Source organism: Loxodonta africana, chromosome 8 (genome assembly GCF_030014295.1).
Source record: "Loxodonta africana isolate mLoxAfr1 chromosome 8, mLoxAfr1.hap2, whole genome shotgun sequence".
Classification (NCBI taxonomy): Eukaryota; Metazoa; Chordata; class Mammalia; order Proboscidea; family Elephantidae; genus Loxodonta; species Loxodonta africana.
In genome coordinates this window covers 4,851,636-4,870,837 of record NC_087349.1, presented here as the reverse complement: position 1 = coordinate 4,870,837, position 19,202 = coordinate 4,851,636, and the positions used below count along the sequence as shown (strand labels likewise).

General features: G+C 40.0%; 1 protein-coding gene across 12 annotated transcripts in view; it reads right to left on the bottom strand.

The window, feature by feature from the left end:
• TPK1 (thiamin pyrophosphokinase 1) overlaps positions 1-19,202 on the bottom strand; it is a 322,900-nt gene that overhangs the window by 206,627 nt on the left and 97,071 nt on the right. For all 12 annotated transcript variants that reach the window (XR_010322561.1, XM_064289603.1, XM_064289601.1 and 9 more), the window contains one exon: positions 7,282-7,351. Coding sequence is in view for 11 of the 12 variants with exons in the window: in XM_064289603.1 (XP_064145673.1) it covers positions 7,282-7,351 (70 nt within the window). In the remaining variant the exon portion in view is untranslated. The remainder of the gene's footprint in view (positions 1-7,281; positions 7,352-19,202) is intronic.

The following is a 19,202-nucleotide window of genomic DNA, read 5'->3' as shown; positions in this document are numbered from 1 at the left end:
TATGAATTATTATTAATATAAGGGGATATATATCTTTAAAAATACATTAAGTTTTTAATTAATTATTAATTTTATTAATAATCTAAATTTGGTTCTGGTTTAAACTAATTTTTTATTTCTTACATTTTGGCCTTATCTATAATTACAATCCCACTAAAAATTTCTGAATTCAGTTTGTTTAAAATTGAACGAATAAGGGCAGTTTGTTCAGATTTTTGTCAACCGATTTGGCTAAAATAAAATCTCTGGTGTGGTCCTCTTTGCCACATCAGTGCCCACTTGATCCCAGTCTGTTAGCAGCATCAGAGCCCAGGTACCACGTAAGCACTAACCCTCTCTCCTGCCAGCTGCAGAGGAAGCTGCTCTGGAGAAAAGCGCCACAGGAGGCAATTACTGGGCCCATTACTGGTAACAGGAGTCATGAGACAGCACTATTACGCAAAAATATTCTTTTCACTGACTGGTAAAAGGCTAAGATGGCAGAAACTGTAGTTGTTTTTCCTGTTGCTAACACATTGAACTGCTCTCCCGTTACTAATAACCTACTAATGTGCAGCCTAGAAGGAAAAATCGAGCACACGCTCGAGGCCGCTTGTGATGGGTAAGTAGATTGGACGGCAGCTGTACAAGGAAGGCTGCGGTCCGAGCTTCCAAGCTTCAGCTGCCTTTCTAAAAGTATTACGCTTTAAGTCAGGATTTTTTTTTTTTTCCCCTATCTATAAAACTGCCTTTTTTCAAAATGAACAAACCTAAATCTGGGAAAATTTATCTTAAAAAGGCAAACCAAGAAAAAAATTAAAGGTATTATATTTTTAAAACAAAGATATGCCTTTATACATATATACACGCACACACACGTATATATATATATATATATATATATTTTCTAATTTCCCTTACCCAATTGTCTCAAAGATCCAACTCAAGAGAAGGAAGCCCTGTGTTGGGTAAATAAGGTTATTTTGATGACATTTCATTATGATAGGAAAAATAAAACGGTAAATGATAACCAAAAATAAATTTCTGAACCTCCCAGAAAACTTAAGAGTTTACTTAGAAAAAATATATATAACAACATGAAGTCAGAGAAAATCCAGCCTGTTCGGATCAACCATAAGCTTTTATGAAATTAAGATAGAATTATACTTAAAAAATGTACCAATTTTTTTTTTTTTTTTGGCAGGAATGTTATTAAATAGAGAAATCGCTGTTCAAGTCCTCTGCCCATCCTTCAGTTGGGTTGTCTTTTTATTGTTTCATTTTAAGAGTCCTTTATATATTATGGAAACACTGCCGGCATAGTGGTTAAGAGCTATGGCTGCTAACTAATAGGTCAGCAGTTCAAATCCACCAGCCGCTCCTTGGAAACCCTACGGGGCAGTTCTACTCTGTCCTATAGGGTTGCTATGAGTCAGGATCGACTCAATGGCAATGGATTTGGTTTTTATATTCTGGAGCTCTGGTGGCTCAGTGACTGAGCTTCGCTGCTAACCAAAAGGTCAGCAGTTCGAATCCACCAGCCAATTCTTGGAAACCCTATGGGCAGTTCTACTCTGTCCTATGGGGTCACTATGAGTCTGAATCAACTCAATAGCAACGGGTTTGGTTTTTTGGTTTATATATTCTGGATACAAATACTCTATCAGACATGTAATTTGCAAAAATGTTCTCCCACTCTTTTGACTTTGTAGTAATAATTATAATTTTTAATATATATTTTAGTACATATTCTATGCCAAGCCCTGTGTTAAGAGCATGACATTAAACTCATTTATCCATCAAAACAAGTAACGACAGAATCTTGGAGAGATTAAATGGCTTGGGTAGAGTAGCCAAACTTCACGACAGTCATGGCACTCAACTCCAGGCAGCCTGCTCTCAGAGCCTCTCAGTATCGTCTCCTCAAAGGTGTGTGCCGCCCCTACCCACCACCCATCCACCTGTCCAGCATTCGTGTGCCTATCCTTCCTCACTTTCCGCGGCAGCAGGGCTTTTAAACATTAGCATGTATCAGCATCACCTGGAGAGCTCTCTGAAACAGGGACTGCTGGGTTGACCCCAGAGTATAAAAGTCAGTAGGTCTTGGGACGGCCTGAGAGTCTGTATTTCTAACTAGTTCTCAGGTGATGCTGACGTTGTTGGTATACCAGGAGAAACACAACTCTTCGGCACTCGGCAGAGTGTTTTTATGTAGTCGTCTCTCTGTGGTTGACTAATGAACTAGCTAAAGCCTATCGCTGCATATGAAAATCTTAAAGATTTGTGATTTTATATAAAACCAAAGAAAACCAGTTGCCATGGAGTCGATTCCGACTCACGGTGACCCCATGTGTGTAGAGAACTGCCCGTAGGGTTTCCAAGGCTGCGACATTGCAAAAGCAGATCACCAGGCTTGTCTTCTGAGGCATCTCTGTGTAGGTTCAAACCACCACCATTCGGTTAGCAGCTGAGCGCTTAACCATCTGTGCCACCCAGGGACTCCTCAAGGAAGATACTATCTAGTCTCAGATCCCAAACTCTGCCTTGATAGTCCAGGACTCATCAGGGTGGAACTGCCATTTGGATATTTTCTCACAAAATTTACTAACAGCATTTGCTTAAATTGACTCCAGCTGTCACTTTTCCGTCCCCTAACAACAGAAAGACCACGGCTGGCTCTGCTGCGATTCCATCATCAATTCCAAGTCCACGTCCTATAGTGATGTGTCAACAAATAAGTGCCGCTTGCCAGTGTGGGGCTCCTCTGCTGACTCTGGGTCTGGCAAGACAAGGTCAACACTTTATTGACAAGAAGCACACAGTAAGGGCCTCAGGGCTAGGTGCATGCATATGGCATGTGTACTCACCATACGCATGTTAAGGGACCACTGCACAACTTTGAAAAAATAAACATATGTGTCGCATCCTGTGATTTCTCTCAACTATCACTTCTTATTTCAGTGGTCTAAAAATACACTGGGAATAAGCCAAATAAAAAAAAAGGTGGAGCAAAAACACATGAGCTAGTATACTATACAGAGCCCTGGTGGCTCAGTGGTTAAGAGATGGGCTGCTAACCAAAAGGTCGGCAGTTGGAATCCACTAGCTAGCTGCTCCTTGGAAGCCCTACGGGGCAGTTCTACTCTGTCCTATAGGGTTTGCTCTGAGTCGGAATTAACTGGCAGCAACGGGTTTATTAACAAGTACTAAAACAATTCAAAAAAAATTTTTTTAAGTAAAATTAAAAGAGCCACATATTACTCAAAAGTCTTGATAAATGATCTGGGTTTCTCTGAAAAATCACCTGAAGGTAATTTATTTCAGGCGGCTCCATCCTCTAAGCAGGAAGGGAAAAGGGGTTTTGTCAGAAGCATACTTTATGAAATAGAATCGCCATAAACAACAATGCCCCTGATTAAATTTACCTGTAAACTGACTTCCTGCAGCTGCTTAAAACCATCTCCCTCTGAGAATTTATTCTGACGGCATGCATGATCTGACAACCAGCACCTACGCAAACACGCTTTCTCCCCCAAGTCACTCCAATCAAAATTATTGAGAGCTGGGCATGGGTAAGTTTGAGACCTCTGATCTGTGGCACTTGATAACCAACAGACTAAAATATACCCTTGAACTAATCCAAACAAGACTCCAGATAAACACGCCCTCCCACTTCGCTGGGCAGAGTTCTTTAGTGCTGAGCTTCATGCTGTGAATTCTTTTAAATTTTACCTTCCATCATTTTGATTCAAAGGCCCAATAATATTGATATGCTTACAAACTTAGTAATTTGATTGCATAAATACTGTTTAAGGGAAACTTATAAAGCCATGACTAATCACTGCTTCATCTTAGACTTTTCTTGTAAGTCTAAAACTGAAGGTCATTAGTATTCCTTAAAGTTCACACAAATTTCCTTTCCGTGGATGATAGAAAACAAACTGGTTCCGACCCATGGTGACCCCAACTGGTACAGAGTAGAACTGCTCCAAAGGGCTTTGTTGACCGTATCTTTATGGAGGCAGGTCACCAGGCTTTTCTTCTTGGGTTCAAAACACCAACTTTTAGGTTAGGAGTCGAGCACAGCCACCCAGCAACCTTCTGCATATGTGAAAGCATATTGACCAGACCATGAAATTCTTGAACAGTTAAAATAAATCCCAACTAGTGAGAAAACTCCAGCCACAGAGGGAACCAAAGCAGTTATCACACAGATTGGAGGTGCTCAGCCCATTAATAAGAATGTAGAAATCTGCATTTTTCAATAAGCATTCTAGATGGCTGTTAGGATCAAGAACACTTGATCACAAGAAGAATACATTTGGGTATCCTTCCAACGCTCTTGTTCCTACAGGGATGTCTACGAGCTACAGCTATCATTAGAGAAATGCCCGGGGCCAGGTGCTCGCCAACAAGCAGGCTACAGGTATGGGGCAAGCAGTGCTGGATTCATGACCTTGGGCTCACCTGAATGGCTGACCTGACCCTCTTTACAACAAGCATTTCAGTGTTTATCACACACAGTTCATGTCAGGGTTTAGAGAAGACAGTTGGAGGAATGCTAAGAATTTAAGTTGTCTCCCAGGCTGAGATCTGTTCTTGGACAACATACCCAGTCCCCAAGATATCAGCATCCCTCCTCTAGGCAACATCTCCGCCAGCAACCGAAACACCCGCTTTCTAAAAGCAGCTCCAAGGTTACAAGTCTGAAGTTAAAAATTCTGATGCCACAGAGAAAAATGCATCATTTCAAAAATACATATATTTAATCCACACCTAGTGTATACGCCATCATATTATTATTTTATTTTTAGTATCAAGGAAGGGACTTCTCAAACTATAAACATTTCAATACATTTAACGACACATACGATAGGCATAGAACTCATTCCATAGCCAGTCTCCTTAAATTGACACTACAAATTCTTATGTTTGCCAAGGGGTTGGACTACAAACATCTTAGCAATGAGCTGGATTTTCAATCTCTGTTTTCATCAAACATATTCTCTTATCTAAAAATACCTCGACATGCAAAGATCAGAAAAACCAGACAACACAGATACCAAATTATTAGGAAATAAATGAGATAAAATAGAGAGAGACATATGTGAGCATAACTCAGAAGTAATTACGTCAGAGTAAATTACAACACTAATATAAAGATAGAGGAAATTACACCAGGCTTTACTCAACACTAATATAAAGATAGAGTAAATTACACCGGGCTTTACTCAACACTAATATAAAGATAGAGGAAATTACACTGGGCTTTACTCAACACTAATATAGAGGAAATTACACCGGGCTTTACTCAACACTAATATAAAGATAGAGGAAATTACACCGGGCTTTACTCAACACTAATATAAAGATAGAGGAAATTACACCGGGCTTTACTCAACACTAATATAAAGATAAAGGAAATTACACCGGGCTTTACTCAGCACTAATATAAAGATAGAGTAAATTACACCGGGCTTTACTCAGCACTAATATAAAGATAGAGGAAGTTACACCGGGCTTTACTCAGCACTAATATAAAGATAGAGGAAGTTACACCAGGCTTTACTCAACACTAATATAAAGATAGAGTAAATTACACCGGGCTTTACTCAACACTAATATAAAGATAGAGGAAATTACACCGGGCTTTACTCAGCACTAATATAAAGATAGAGGAAATTACACCGGGCTTTACTCAACACTAATATAGAGTAAATTACACCGGGCTTTACTCAACACTAATATAAAGATAGAGGAAATTACACCGGGCTTTACTCAGCACTAATATAAAGATAGAGGAAATTACACCGGGCTTTACTCAGCACTAATATAAAGATAGAGGAAATTACACCGGGCTTTACTCAGCACTAATATAAAGATAGAGTAAGTTACACCGGGCTTTACTCAGCACTAATATAAAGATAGAGTAAGTTACACCGGGCTTTACTCAGCACTAATATAAAGATAGAGGAAATTACACCGGGCTTTACTCAACACTAATATAGAGTAAATTACACCAGGCTTTACTCAACACTAATATAAAGATAGAGGAAATTACACCGGGCTTTACTCAGCACTAATATAAAGATAGAGTAAGTTACACCGGGCTTTACTCAACACTAATCTAAAGATAGAGGAAATTACACCGGGCTTTACTCAGCACTAATATAAAGATAGAGTAAATTACACCGGGCTTTACTCAACACTAATATAAAGATAGAGTAAATTACACCGGGCTTTACTCAGCACTAATATAAAGATAGAGTAAATTACACCGGGCTTTACTCAGCACTAATATAAAGATAGAGTAAGTTACACCGGGCTTTACTCAACACTAATCTAAAGATAGAGGAAATTACACCGGGCTTTACTCAGCACTAATATAAAGATAGAGTAAATTACACCGGGCTTTACTCAACACTAATATAAAGATAGAGGAAATTACACCGGGCTTTACTCAGCACTAATATAAAGATAGAGTAAGTTACACCGGGCTTTACTCAACACTAATCTAAAGATAGAGGAAATTACACCGGGCTTTACTCAGCACTAATATAAAGATAGAGTAAATTACACCGGGCTTTACTCAACACTAATATAAAGATAGAGGAAATTACACCGGGCTTTACTCAGCACTAATATAAAGATAGAGTAAGTTACACCGGGCTTTACTCAACACTAATCTAAAGATAGAGGAAATTACACCGGGCTTTACTCAGCACTAATATAAAGATAGAGTAAATTACACCGGGCTTTACTCAACACTAATATAAAGATAGAGTAAATTACACCGGGCTTTACTCAGCACTAATATAAAGATAGAGTAAATTACACCGGGCTTTACTCAACACTAATATAAAGATGTCGCGTGTTCTAAAACAGAATTTACATTGTTTCAGTCGTTATTCATTTAAGCTGTTGGAATAACAACTCAAACTGCCACCTGGTTTTATTTTAGCCAACGTTCAAAGCCCTCTCCAATGTTGATGTTTGATAACTCTCCTTAATGAGGCTTCGGAAGCAGTAGAATAAGACTTCTAAAAATAAGAATATGATCAGCCTCCTCCTGCTAAGAGACCTCATTCCACACGGAGAAACACTACAGCACAGCCAAGCAGCCCTCTCTTCAAGGTGGCTTTCTGTGAAGGCCACAGTAGCCCTTCACTAAGCCACTTAACTGGTTGGGTTGCTGTGCTCGAGGGCACAGGACAGCAGCAGCAGCCCACTCACCAGGAAGAGGAGTCAAGCAGAGGCAAAGGCAGGACGTGTGGTGTGATGGACTCTCTAAAAGAAACATACCTTTCCCGCTCGCCTTGGGTGACATCATATAAGCGGTTGGCACCTCCATCAGCACAGGCTTTTAACACAGCTTCAAATAGAAAAAAACAGAGTGTTTCAATACTGGAATCTTACAGCACTATTTTTCAAGTGAAAAAAAAAATTTTTTTCTTTTTAAACATTAAAGATCAGGCACGCACACACTCACGCTCACCTCCCTGGGACCACAGTGACGTACAGAGCGCACCACCATCCCACAGGACAGCCCACTCTGAGAAGGTGTGTTTGTTTTTACAACTTTCTGCCCCTCTGCTTAACTAACAGAGCGGCTGTGGGGGCCGGCATGGCGTTTTTCTTCCTTTCTAACAGGACTTAGTTCTTACGCTCAGTGACCGGCAACAGGACACAGTTATAGTAAAAATTTTTTTCCTTCATTTTATTAATTATTACAGGTACCTTCTATATATGGCAGGTATTGCAGGTTTCAATGATTTAAACTGATGAAATATTTGTAGGGACCTTTCCCGGATTTACCCCACCCACCATGAGATGTCTTATCAAAGTCTGTGAAGAAGTGTGGTTCCCCCATTAGGGAACCTAAAACACCTCCTGAAAACCTCACCTCCACCCACTACCCAGCTTTAGAATGTCTTTAGTGAGCCTCTCTGGTAATAAACATCTGAAGACAGGTATATTAAACCAAAAAACCAAACCCATCACCATCAAGTCAATTTTGACTCACAGCGACCCTATAGGACAGAGTAGAAGTGCCCCACAGGGTTTCCAAGGAGCAGCTAGTGGATTCAAACTGCCGACCTTGTGTTTAACAACCAAATGCTTAACCACTGCACCACCAGGGCTCTGATGTGCCTATTAGCTGTGTGTAATATTGTAAACTGTCAGTAACTTTGACTGTGCCAGTCCATTGGCTGATGGCTTCCACCATGACATTGTTACAGTGGCTTATAGCTTCTACTGTTACAGTGATACCTTTAAGAAGGCTGTTGTCACTTATTGTTTTACATAGCAAGTCTGTCTTCACTACATACTTTTTTTTTTAAACAATATATTTTATTGTGTTTTTGGTGAAAGTTTACACAGCAGTTTAGGTTCCCATTCAACAATTTCTATACAAATTGTTCAGTGACAATAGATTGCTTTCTTCACAACATGTGAACATTCTCATTATTTCCTTTCTGGTTGTTCATTACCTACTTTTAAGATCTTCCCTTCTTTAGTGTTCGGATTTCACCATCACTTAACTTACTTGGAATTAACTGTGTTTTCTGAATCTGAGGACACCTCTCTTTCTTCAGTTCAGAGTTAATTCTTTAAAAAAATTAATAAATAAAACCATATGCTGCTGAGTTGATCCCAGTTCATAGCATCCTTGTGTGTGTAGTGTAGAACTGTGCTCCATGGGGTTTTCAATGGCTACCTTTTCAAAAGTAGAGTGCCAGTCCTTTCTTCTGAGTCACCTCCGGGTGGACTCAAACTTCTAACCTTTCAATTATCAGTTGAGCACATTAATAATTTGCATCACCCAAGCGCTCTAGAAAATTCTTAGCCATCATAAACCAATCACATCCTGTCTTCCATTCTCTCTATGCTTCTTTTGAAGCATGCTTTTAGACAGACTCATTCTGTCTCTCTGAAACCATATTTCATTACCATCATCTCTTCTTTCCATATATGTGTCTGATTTCTTCACATCTCTTTTTCGGTGTGTAAAGTCTCTCTCTTAATTATCCCATGTCGTTTAAAACATCCACATTTATAGCTTCATTGATGAATTTTAAAAGAAACTGTATTCGCTTCTTTTGCCAATCTCCAGGATTTTTCTGTAATCTACTTCAGCTAAAATCAATGTTAACTCTCGCCAATCCAAATTTTTTCTAATGCCTATTATTCCTATCGATTTTGGTCTTTTCCTTCTTTCCTGTCTTCTTAATAATCTTTTCCTTTTCTTCCTGTATGATGTGCTTGATGTCATCCCACAACTTGTCCGTGTTCAGTCAATAGTGTTCAATGTATCAAATTTTTTCTTGAGATTGTCTCTAAATTCAGGTGAGACATACTCAAGGTCATATTTTGGCTCTTGTGGACTTGTTTTAATTTTCTTCAGCTTCAATTTGAACTTGCATATGAGCAATTAATGGTCTGTTCTGCAGTCAAGCCCTGGCCTTGTTTTCACTGATGATATTGAGCTCCTCTATCATCTCTTTCCACAGATGTAGTTGACTTGATTCCTCTGTATTCCATCTGGCAAGGTCCACGTGTATAGTTTCTGTTTGTGTTGTGAAAAAAAGGTGTCTACAAGGAATAAGTCACTGGTCTTGCAAAATTCTCTCCTTCGATCTCTGGCATTGTTTCTATCACCAAGGCCGTATTTTCCAACTACTAATCCTTCCTCTGTTTCCAGCTTTCACATTCCAATCACCAGTAATTATCAATGAATCTTGATTGCATGTTTGAACAATTTCAGACTGCAGAAGTTGGTAAATCTTCAAGTTCTTCTTTTGCCCTAGAGGTTGGTGTGTAAATTTGAATAATATTTGTATTAACTGGTCTTCCTTATGGATATGGATATTTTCCTATCACTGACAGCGCGTTGTACCTCAGGATAGATCTTGAAATAATCTTTTCGATGATGAATGTGATGCCATTCCTCTTCAATTTGTAATTCCTGGCATAGTAGACCATGTGACTGTTCGATTCAAAATGGCCAATATCAGTCCACTTTAGCCCATTAATTTCTAGGATATCAATCTGCATGCATTTTACTTCATTTTTGACAGCTTCCAATTTTCCTAGGTTAATACTCCCAACATTTCATATTCCAATTATGAAGGATACTCACAGCTGTTTCTTCTCATTTTGAGTTATGCCACATCACCAAATGAAGATCCCAAAACATTGCTACACCCATATCATTAAGGTCAACTCTGGGGAGCCAGCTCTTCCCTAGTTGTATTTTGAGTGCCTTCCAACCTGAGGGGTTGATCTTCCAAGCACTATATCAGACAGTGTTCCACTGTTTTTCATACGGTTTTCACTAGCCAATTTTTTTTTACAACTTGACCACCGGGTCCTTCTACCTTGCCTGTCTTACTGTGGAAGCTCCGCTGAAACCTGTCTACCATGGGTGACCCTGCTGGTATTTAAATGTAGAGCAGCTAAAGCGAATGGAAGAAATGATGAACTAAAAGAGCTAAACAGAAGATTTCAAAGGGCAGCTCAGGAACACATTTCTAAGAGCTGCTCCAGAAGACAAGAAGTATTATAATGAACTGTGAAAAGACCTGGAGTTAGAAAATCAAAAAGCAAGAAAATGCTCAGCATTACTCAAGCTAAAAGAACTGAAGAAAAAGCAAGTCTTCAGTTGCAATACTGAAGGAATTCTATGGGCAAAATACTGAATGAAGCAGGAAACATCAAAAGAAGATGGAAATACACAGATTCACTGTAACAAAAATAACTGGTCAACGTTCCGCCATTTTAGGAGGCAGCATATAACAAGAATTATGGTACTGAAGGAAGAAGTCCAAGATGCACTGAAGACATTGGGGAAAACAAGGCTCCAGGAATTGATGGAATATCAACTGAGATATTTCAACAAACGGATGCAGTGCTGGGAGTGCTCACTCATTTATGCCAAGAAATCTGGAAGAGAGCTACCTGGCCAACCAACTGGAAGAGATCCATATTTGTACCCACTCCAAGGAAAGGTGATCCACCAGAATGTGGAAATATTCAGACAATATCAACAATATCACACACAAGTAAAATTTTGATGAAGATAATTGAAAAGCAGTTGCAACAGTACATCAAAAAGGAGCTGCCAGAAATTCAAGCCAGCTTCAGGAGAGGACATGGAATGAGGGATACAAAAGCTGATGTCAGATGGATCTTGGCTGAAACCAGGACTATCGGTAAGATGTTTACCTGTATTTTATTGACTATGTGAAGGCATTCAACTGTGTGGATCATAACAAATTATGAATAACATTGTGAAGAATGGGAATGCCAGAACACTTACTTATGATTATGAGGAACCTATACATAGACCAAGAGGCAGTCATTGGAATGGAACAAGGGAATACTGCACAGTTCACAATCAGGAAAGGTGTGCGTCAGGATTGGATCCTTTCACCACACTCATCCAATTGGTACCCTGACTATATGAAGAAGAACAGGACATCAGGATTGGGGGAAGACTCATTAACAACCTGCAGTATGCAGGACACACTAACTTTGCTTCCTGAAAGTGAAGAGGACTTGAAATACTGATAAAGATCAAAGACTACAGCCTTCAGTATGGACTGTACCTCAACATAAAGGAAAAAAAAAATCCTCGTAACTGGCCAATAAGTGGCATCACGATAAGGAGTGAAGTTGTCAAGGACTTCATTTTATGTGGATCCACAATCAACGTCCATGGAAGCAACAGTCAAGAAATCAAATGATGTCAGTAGATGAATGGTAACTTTGGTGAAGGATAAGACAGTACACAACACTGGAGAACCCAGTATAACTTGAATAAGGCAAGGCTATGGAAGCTTCATAGATAACATCTAAACTCCCTAAGGGACCAGATAACTGGGCTGAGGGCTGGAAACCATGGTCTCAGGGGACATCTAGCCCAATTGGCATAACATAGTTTATAAAGAAAACGTTCTACATCCTACTTTGGTGAGTAGCACCTGGGATCTTAAAAACTTCTGAGAGGCCATCTAAGATACACCACTGGTCCCACCACATGTGGAGAAAGGGAGAATGAAGAAAAACAAAGACACAGGGGAAGATTGGTCCAAAGGACTAATGGACCACAAGTACCACAGCCTCCACCAGTCCAGCATAACTAGATGGTGCCCAGCAGCCACCTGCTGACAGGGATCACAACAGAGGATCCCGGACAGAGATGGAGAACAAAATTCTAACTCACAAAAAAGACCAGACTTACTGGTCTAACACAGACTGGAGAAACCCTTTTAACTCAGTACTGAAGTCACCCCGGAGGTTCACCCTCCGGCCAAAGGTTAGACAGACCCATAAAATAAAACAAGACTAAATGGGCACACCAGCTAAGGGCCAAAGATGAGAAGGCTGGAGGGAATACAGGAAAGCTGGTAACAGGAAACCCAATGTCCAGAATAGGAGAGTGTTGACTTGTCATGGAGTTGGCAACCAATGTCACAAAGCAGTATGTGAATTGTTTAATGAGAAACTAACTGGCTCTGTAAACCTTCATTGAAAGTACAATAAAAAATAAATAAAATAAAATCAGGAAAAAAAATAAAAAGGAAAGCAAACAACATATTGCCTTGGGCAAATCTGCTGCAAAAGACCTCTTTAAAGTGTTAAAAAAAAGCAAAAATGTCACCGAGGACTCAGGTGTACCTGACCCAAGCCATGGTATTTTCAATCGCCTCATATGCACGTGAAAGCTGGACACTGAATAAGAAAGACCAAAGAAGAATTGAGGCTTTTGAATTATGGTATTAGAGAAGAATATTGAATATACCACAGACTGCCAGAAGAATGAACAAAACTGTCTTGGAAGAAGTACACCCAGGATGATGCTTAGAAGCAAAGATGGTGAGACTTTGTCTCACATACTCTGGACATATTGTCAGGAGGGACCTGTCTCTAGAGAAGGACTTCATGCTTGGTAAAGCAAAGGGTCAGCAAAAAAGAGGAACACCCTCAAGAAGATGGACTGACACAGTGGCTGCAACAATGGGCTCGGCATAGCAACCATTATGGGGATGGCACAAGACCGGGCAGGGTTTAGTTCTGTTGTACACAGGGTTGCTGTGAGTTGGAGCCAACCCAAAGGCACCTAACGACAATGTTACTCCTAACATCTAAATTTAAATTAATATAATTTTAAAGCCATTTATGAAAAGAGAAATACCTTGATCGCTGCATGTGAATTTTATCCGCATCTATTCCTGTTTTAAATGGCAAAGGGAACGTAAACAAACATAGTGAAATCTATAGAATAATCTCTCCTTGGACGTAAATTGGCAGTGAGGATGTAATCCATTCAAAAAGATAAACAAGTTCCAGTCTCTTCAAAAAGCTATGTTGTATTCAACACAGCAGGACAAAAAACATTTTAAAAATAACGCTTTTACTCATTTCAGATATTTCTGACTTACAGAAATAAAAGTGCACTGGAAAAGTAAAATCTTGCAAGCCTATAGTGCTTAAAATCTCACAGACGTGTTTTATTTTAAATGACCACTACCCGTGCTAATGAATACTCTGCATATTGGATAAATTCACCGATAGCAACTGGAAAAATAAATGAATAAATATCACGAGAACCAGAAGTAGAGGTCACTCTGAAGTAAGGTATTTTTTGATATATTACAATGAATCAGCCTCAAAAATATGTTCACTCCATCATCATTTAAATTGTCCCTAGTTTTAATGAATAGCAGTTACTGCATGAGTAATTTTTTAATGTAAAAATTCCACTGGCTTAACCAGCAAAATTTTTGCAGGCTTGTCAAACACTGTGATTTCAAAGGTTGAGAAAGTTCTTACTGTGCACGAGGCCGGTAAACAGCTGAAGGCTAAAACACATGAAGATCTCTAGATCAATTTCATGTTTTGGTACAAGCATTAAGTACATTAAATATGTCTTTAACTTTTTAAGAAGCCTTCCAGAGTGTGCATGAATGTTACAGACAATTAACGAAAAGCCCCACTCACAACCAGAGGGGAAGTGGCTATTTCGTTCACCCTGTTGAATAGAGTTGGAACAGGAACAATTTGACTTTCCGTGAAGCAGGCTATTAACCTAGTTCCAAGTATTAAGATGGAAGGAAAAATAAATCAAAGTAACAGTTTTGCAATCTTGGTAAGCTGAAAGAACACCAGCAATAGATCTATACTAGACAGATGTAGTACAGTTTGGTCACTTATAAGCCCTATGAATTTGAGCCAATCCCGATGCAAAATAAAGATATCATCTGTATTCTGCAAAATTCACAAAATTTGTCAGGAACTACAAAGAGTTGTTGTTGTTGCTGTTGTTATTGTTGTGTGCTGTCAAGTTGGTTCTGACTCATAGCAACCCAACGAACAACAGAAGGAAACACTGCCCGGCCCTGTGTCATCCTCACAGTTATTGTTATGCTTATGTCCACTGATGCAGCCGCTGTGTCGATCCATCTCATTGGAGGGCTTCCTTTCTTTCGCTGACCCACTACATTACCAAGCATGATGTCTCTCTCCAGGAGCCGGCCCCTCCTGATAACATGCCCAAAGCACATGAAACAAAGTCTCACCATCCTACCTTCTAAGGGGCATTCTGGCTGTACTTCTTCCAAGACAGATTTGTTTGTTCTTCTGGCAGGCGATGGTATATTCAACGTTCTATGCCAACACCATAATTGAAAGGCATCAATCGTTCTTCAGTCTTCCTTATTCACTGTCCAGCTTTCACATGCACATAAGGTGATTGAAAACACCAAGGCTTTGGGACAGGCACACCGTAGTCTTCAAGTTAACACCTTTGCTTTTCAACACTTTAATGAGGTCTTTTGCAGCAGATTTGCCCAATGCAATGTGTCTTTTGATTTCTTGACTGCTGCTTCCATGGGTGTCGACTGTGGATTCAAGTAAAATGAAATCTTTGACCACCTCAATCTTTTCTCCATTTATCATGATGTTGCTTATTGGTCCAGTTGTGAGGATTTTTGTTTTCTTTATGTTGAGGCGTAATTCATACCGAAGGAGGCTATGGTCTTTGATCTTCATCAGTGAGTGTTTCAAGTCCTCTTTGCTTTCTACAAGCAAGCTTGTGTCTTCTGCATATGGAAGACTGTTGAGTCTTCCTCCTCCAATTGTGATGCCGCGTTCTTCTTCATATAGTCCAGCTACCGGTAAAGACACAGTAGATACGGTGTGTAGTGAAAACAGAAAATTCTAAGACTAGGCTGATTACTATGACACTATGCTCAGCAGACACAAAAGAAAACCAAAGGAGAAAATGAAGAATCACTCAAGCGTACCACTGGTTTTCTAAGGATTTCTGTCATGTACGTCAATAAATTTGATTTTAATGTTTTTTAATTTAATTTGTTTAACTTTTACAAGGTCAGAGAAACCAATAAAAATCTGAGGACAGTCATGGAAACTCTCCCAGACTGGGATGGGAGGGCTGATGCTCAAACTTACACAAAACGTGAAGCTCCATTATAAATCTACATCCTTAAAAAGAGCATGCTGCTGAGGCAGGAAAAGGTGATCCATCAAGAGAGCAGAGTGGTACACTCTGACACAGGCCCAGACACATGCTTACGTTTACATTGTGTTAACAATGACATGTCAGGTCAATACAAAAAAAGTCTTTATGCTGTTGGCCATCCTGTACCAAACGTCGTAACAAATATATTCAAAACAGTAAAATAAAGGATGCTTTTATAATCATGAGATGGGACAGCTTTCTGAACATTACCCAAAATGCACAAACCATAGGTAAAAAGATCGACAAATCTGACTACGCAAAAATTAAAAATGATTGCACCTTAGTAGACTTATATAGATGGATTTTATGGAAGGATTTATGGAAATTCTCCTTTAATGAACTATTATGCTTAAGTACGTTTTAAAGTTTAATTTGTGTGTTTCCTTTTGGTATTGCTTAAATACTTTATTAAAGAAAAAAACAACAGAATCTATTTAGGATATTTCTCTATTTACATGAGAAGTTTGAGGTCTTCCTTAATGAATTTGGTATTAAATATATTTTGTTGTATATAGTACATCTATTGATACATACAAAAAAACCAAGTGCCATGGATTCGATTCTGACTCATAGTGACTCTATAGGACAGAGTAAAACAGTCCCATAGGGTTCCCAAGGAGCAGCTGGTGGATGCAAACTGCTGACCTTTTGGTTAGTAGCCAAGCTCTTAACCACTGTGCCACCAGGGCTCCATATATATATATGTATATATATACACACACACCCATATACATACGTGTGTGTGTTAGTAAATATATATTGGTATTAAATATATTATACATTTTACAGTAAAACCTGCAAAAGTTAGAACCAGTGGAAGGCGGAAATCTGTCACAGAAGGAAAACTCAAATATTTCCCACTAAGGTCGAAAACTTTCGAGACCTGGAAAAACAAGGCAGTCCCATGAAGTTCCAACTCTCACAGGTATCACTGTATATAAACATATAAACAATCACACGTGTATGAAATACACTGTTGTTGCTGCATGCCCTCGAGTAGAGTACCACTCATGGTGACCCCACGTGACAAAGAACTAGCCCATAGCATTTTCTAGGCTGTAATCTTTACGGGAAAGGACTGCCACATCTTTCTCCCTCGGAGCAGCTGGTGGGTTTGAACCACCAACCTTCAGTTAGCAGCAGAGCACTTAACCATTGCACCATGTCAGCCAATAATAAAAGCAAGGCGCAAAAACACTTCTAAGATACCACACATATGTTGGTATATGTCAACATATGTAACCCACACAACAAAATATGTATGCATAATGTGAAAAGGAGTTTTACACACGTACAACCGCATGTGCAGGAGCTGGTACCATGGTGCTTCTGGAGAAGGGGGCAGGTTAGGAGAAGGGCTGGCTCTTTAAGGGAGCCATATTCTTGCGCTGTCAGCATTAAATCCACACCCAAGCCCAGGTGTGGACAAGCAGAACATCACAGTCCCAGCCCAGAGGGGCTGATCCAGACAGGACTGTGAGTCAGCAAAGACATTGGGCACAGACTTTGCAGGTTCCCTCTTTTGGCAGGAACCCAAGGGACTGGAGCCTCGATACCACAACCCACTATCCCAGGGACCCTGGGAAGGAAGCTGGTGCACAGAAGGTAAAGCTAAGAGACTACAGAAGACATCGTTTGAGACAGGGCTCAGGTAAAGCTAGCTACTGTTATTATGTGGTATTTATTATTATCATAGGAGCTAACAAATTCCCCCTATGGGCTTATGCCAGTTTGAGTTGGGTTCCCTGTCACTTGAAATAGAAGAGCCCTAACAACCGCCATGGAAGCAGCAGTCAAGAGATCAAAAGACGCATTGCATTGGGTAAATCTGCTGCAAAGGACCTCTTTAAAGTGTTGAAGAGCAAAGATGTCACCCTGAAGACTAACGTGCGCCTGACCCAAGCCATGGTTTTTTCGATCGCAACATATGCATGTGAAAGTTGGACAATGAATAAGGAAGACCAAAGAAGAACTGACACCTTTGAATTGTGGTGTTGGCAAAGAATATTGAATATACGATGGACTGCCAGAAGAACGAACAAATCTGTCTTAGAAGAGGTACAACCAGAATGCTCCTTAGAGGCAAGGATGGCTAGACTGTGTCTTACATACTTTGACGTGCTGTCAGGAGGGATCAGTCCCTGGAAAAGGACATCATGCGTGGCAGAGTACAGGGTCAGCAGAAAAGAGGAAGACCCTCAGTGAGGTGGATTGATACAGTGGCTGTAACAATGGGCTCGAGCATAACAACGACTGTAAGGATGGCGCAGTGTTTCGTTCTGTTGTGCACGAGGTCGCTATGAATCGGAACTGACTCAACGGCACTTAACAACAAACTATCTAATGTTGTTGTTAGCTGTTGTCAAGTCGGCCCCCAACTCATGACGACCCCATGCACAACAGAAGGGATCGCTTCCAGGTCTGGTGCCCTCCCATGACCCCTGGGTGGTGTAGATGGTTAATGAGCTCGGCGGCTAACCTTAAGGCTGGTGGTTCGAGTCCACCTAGACATGCCTCAGAAGAAAGGCCTGGCAATCTACATCTGAAGAATCAGCTATTGAGAACTCTGTGGAGCACACTTCTGCTCTGACACACGTGGGGTCACCATGAGTAGGAGTCAAGGTGATGGCAACTGGACAACTAACTAATTTCTACTTCAAAGACATCAACTCCTCCTTTCATCGGTTAGGGAATATAACCGCCTGAAATCTAAGTTGGACCAAGCGATTAACAACCTAGTTTCCCTATTATTTTTGCCCATTTTGCCTATCACTTGTATATGAGGGTAAGTCAAACGGTATTGCTACTGGAGTTTCAGTTCACACATATGTGGGTTTATTCCAAGCAAAATGTGTTTAAACATGTCTCTGGGATCAGCGGATGACAACAGGCAAGTTTTCTCGGTAATAGACTTGTCTCAGCATCATTAGGGTGCCTGCAAAAAAGGGATACTTTTTTTGCCATGGAAAAAAACAATTCTTAGGTCAGGGTTAATATCAAATTTTTAACAAAACTCAAGTGGACATCTTCCCAAATCATTGAAGCTTTGCAACAAGTTTATGGGAAGGCTGCCCCACATAACACAGCAGTTTTCAGATGGATCGAGTATTTTAAGGAAGGTCGGAAAGACATCAAAGATGAGGCAAGAGAGGGAAGACCGCTCAGAAGTTACGGCAACTATTTTCTGGGATTCCCAAGGAGTAATCTTGATAGATTTTCTCGAAAGACACAGGATGATCATGAAGGCTTATTATGAAGAAGTTGTAAGAAAACTGAAAACTGCATTGAAGAAAAAAAGGCCAGGAAATTTGCACCGAGGAATTTTTTTCCAATATGACAAGGCACTTGTTCATTCTTTTAGAAAGGGCTGTCCTAGGAGAATTTTCTTGGGAAACCTTACCCCATTCACCCTATAACCCTGATCTTACCCCTTTGGACTTCATTTTGTCCCCAAAACTCAAAGAAAATTTAAAAGTTACACGATTTGCATCCCTTGAGCATGTGAAAACTGCCGTCTTGATGTGGTGCAAGCAGAAGAGCACAGAGTTCTTCAGGGCAGGGTTACAGAGAGGGAAACACGGCCTTCAGAATTGTGCAGACATCGAGAAACAATAGTTCACATTTTGATATTTTTGTTTAATAAAGTTTTCTATGATTTTGTAGCAATGTTTTTTGACTT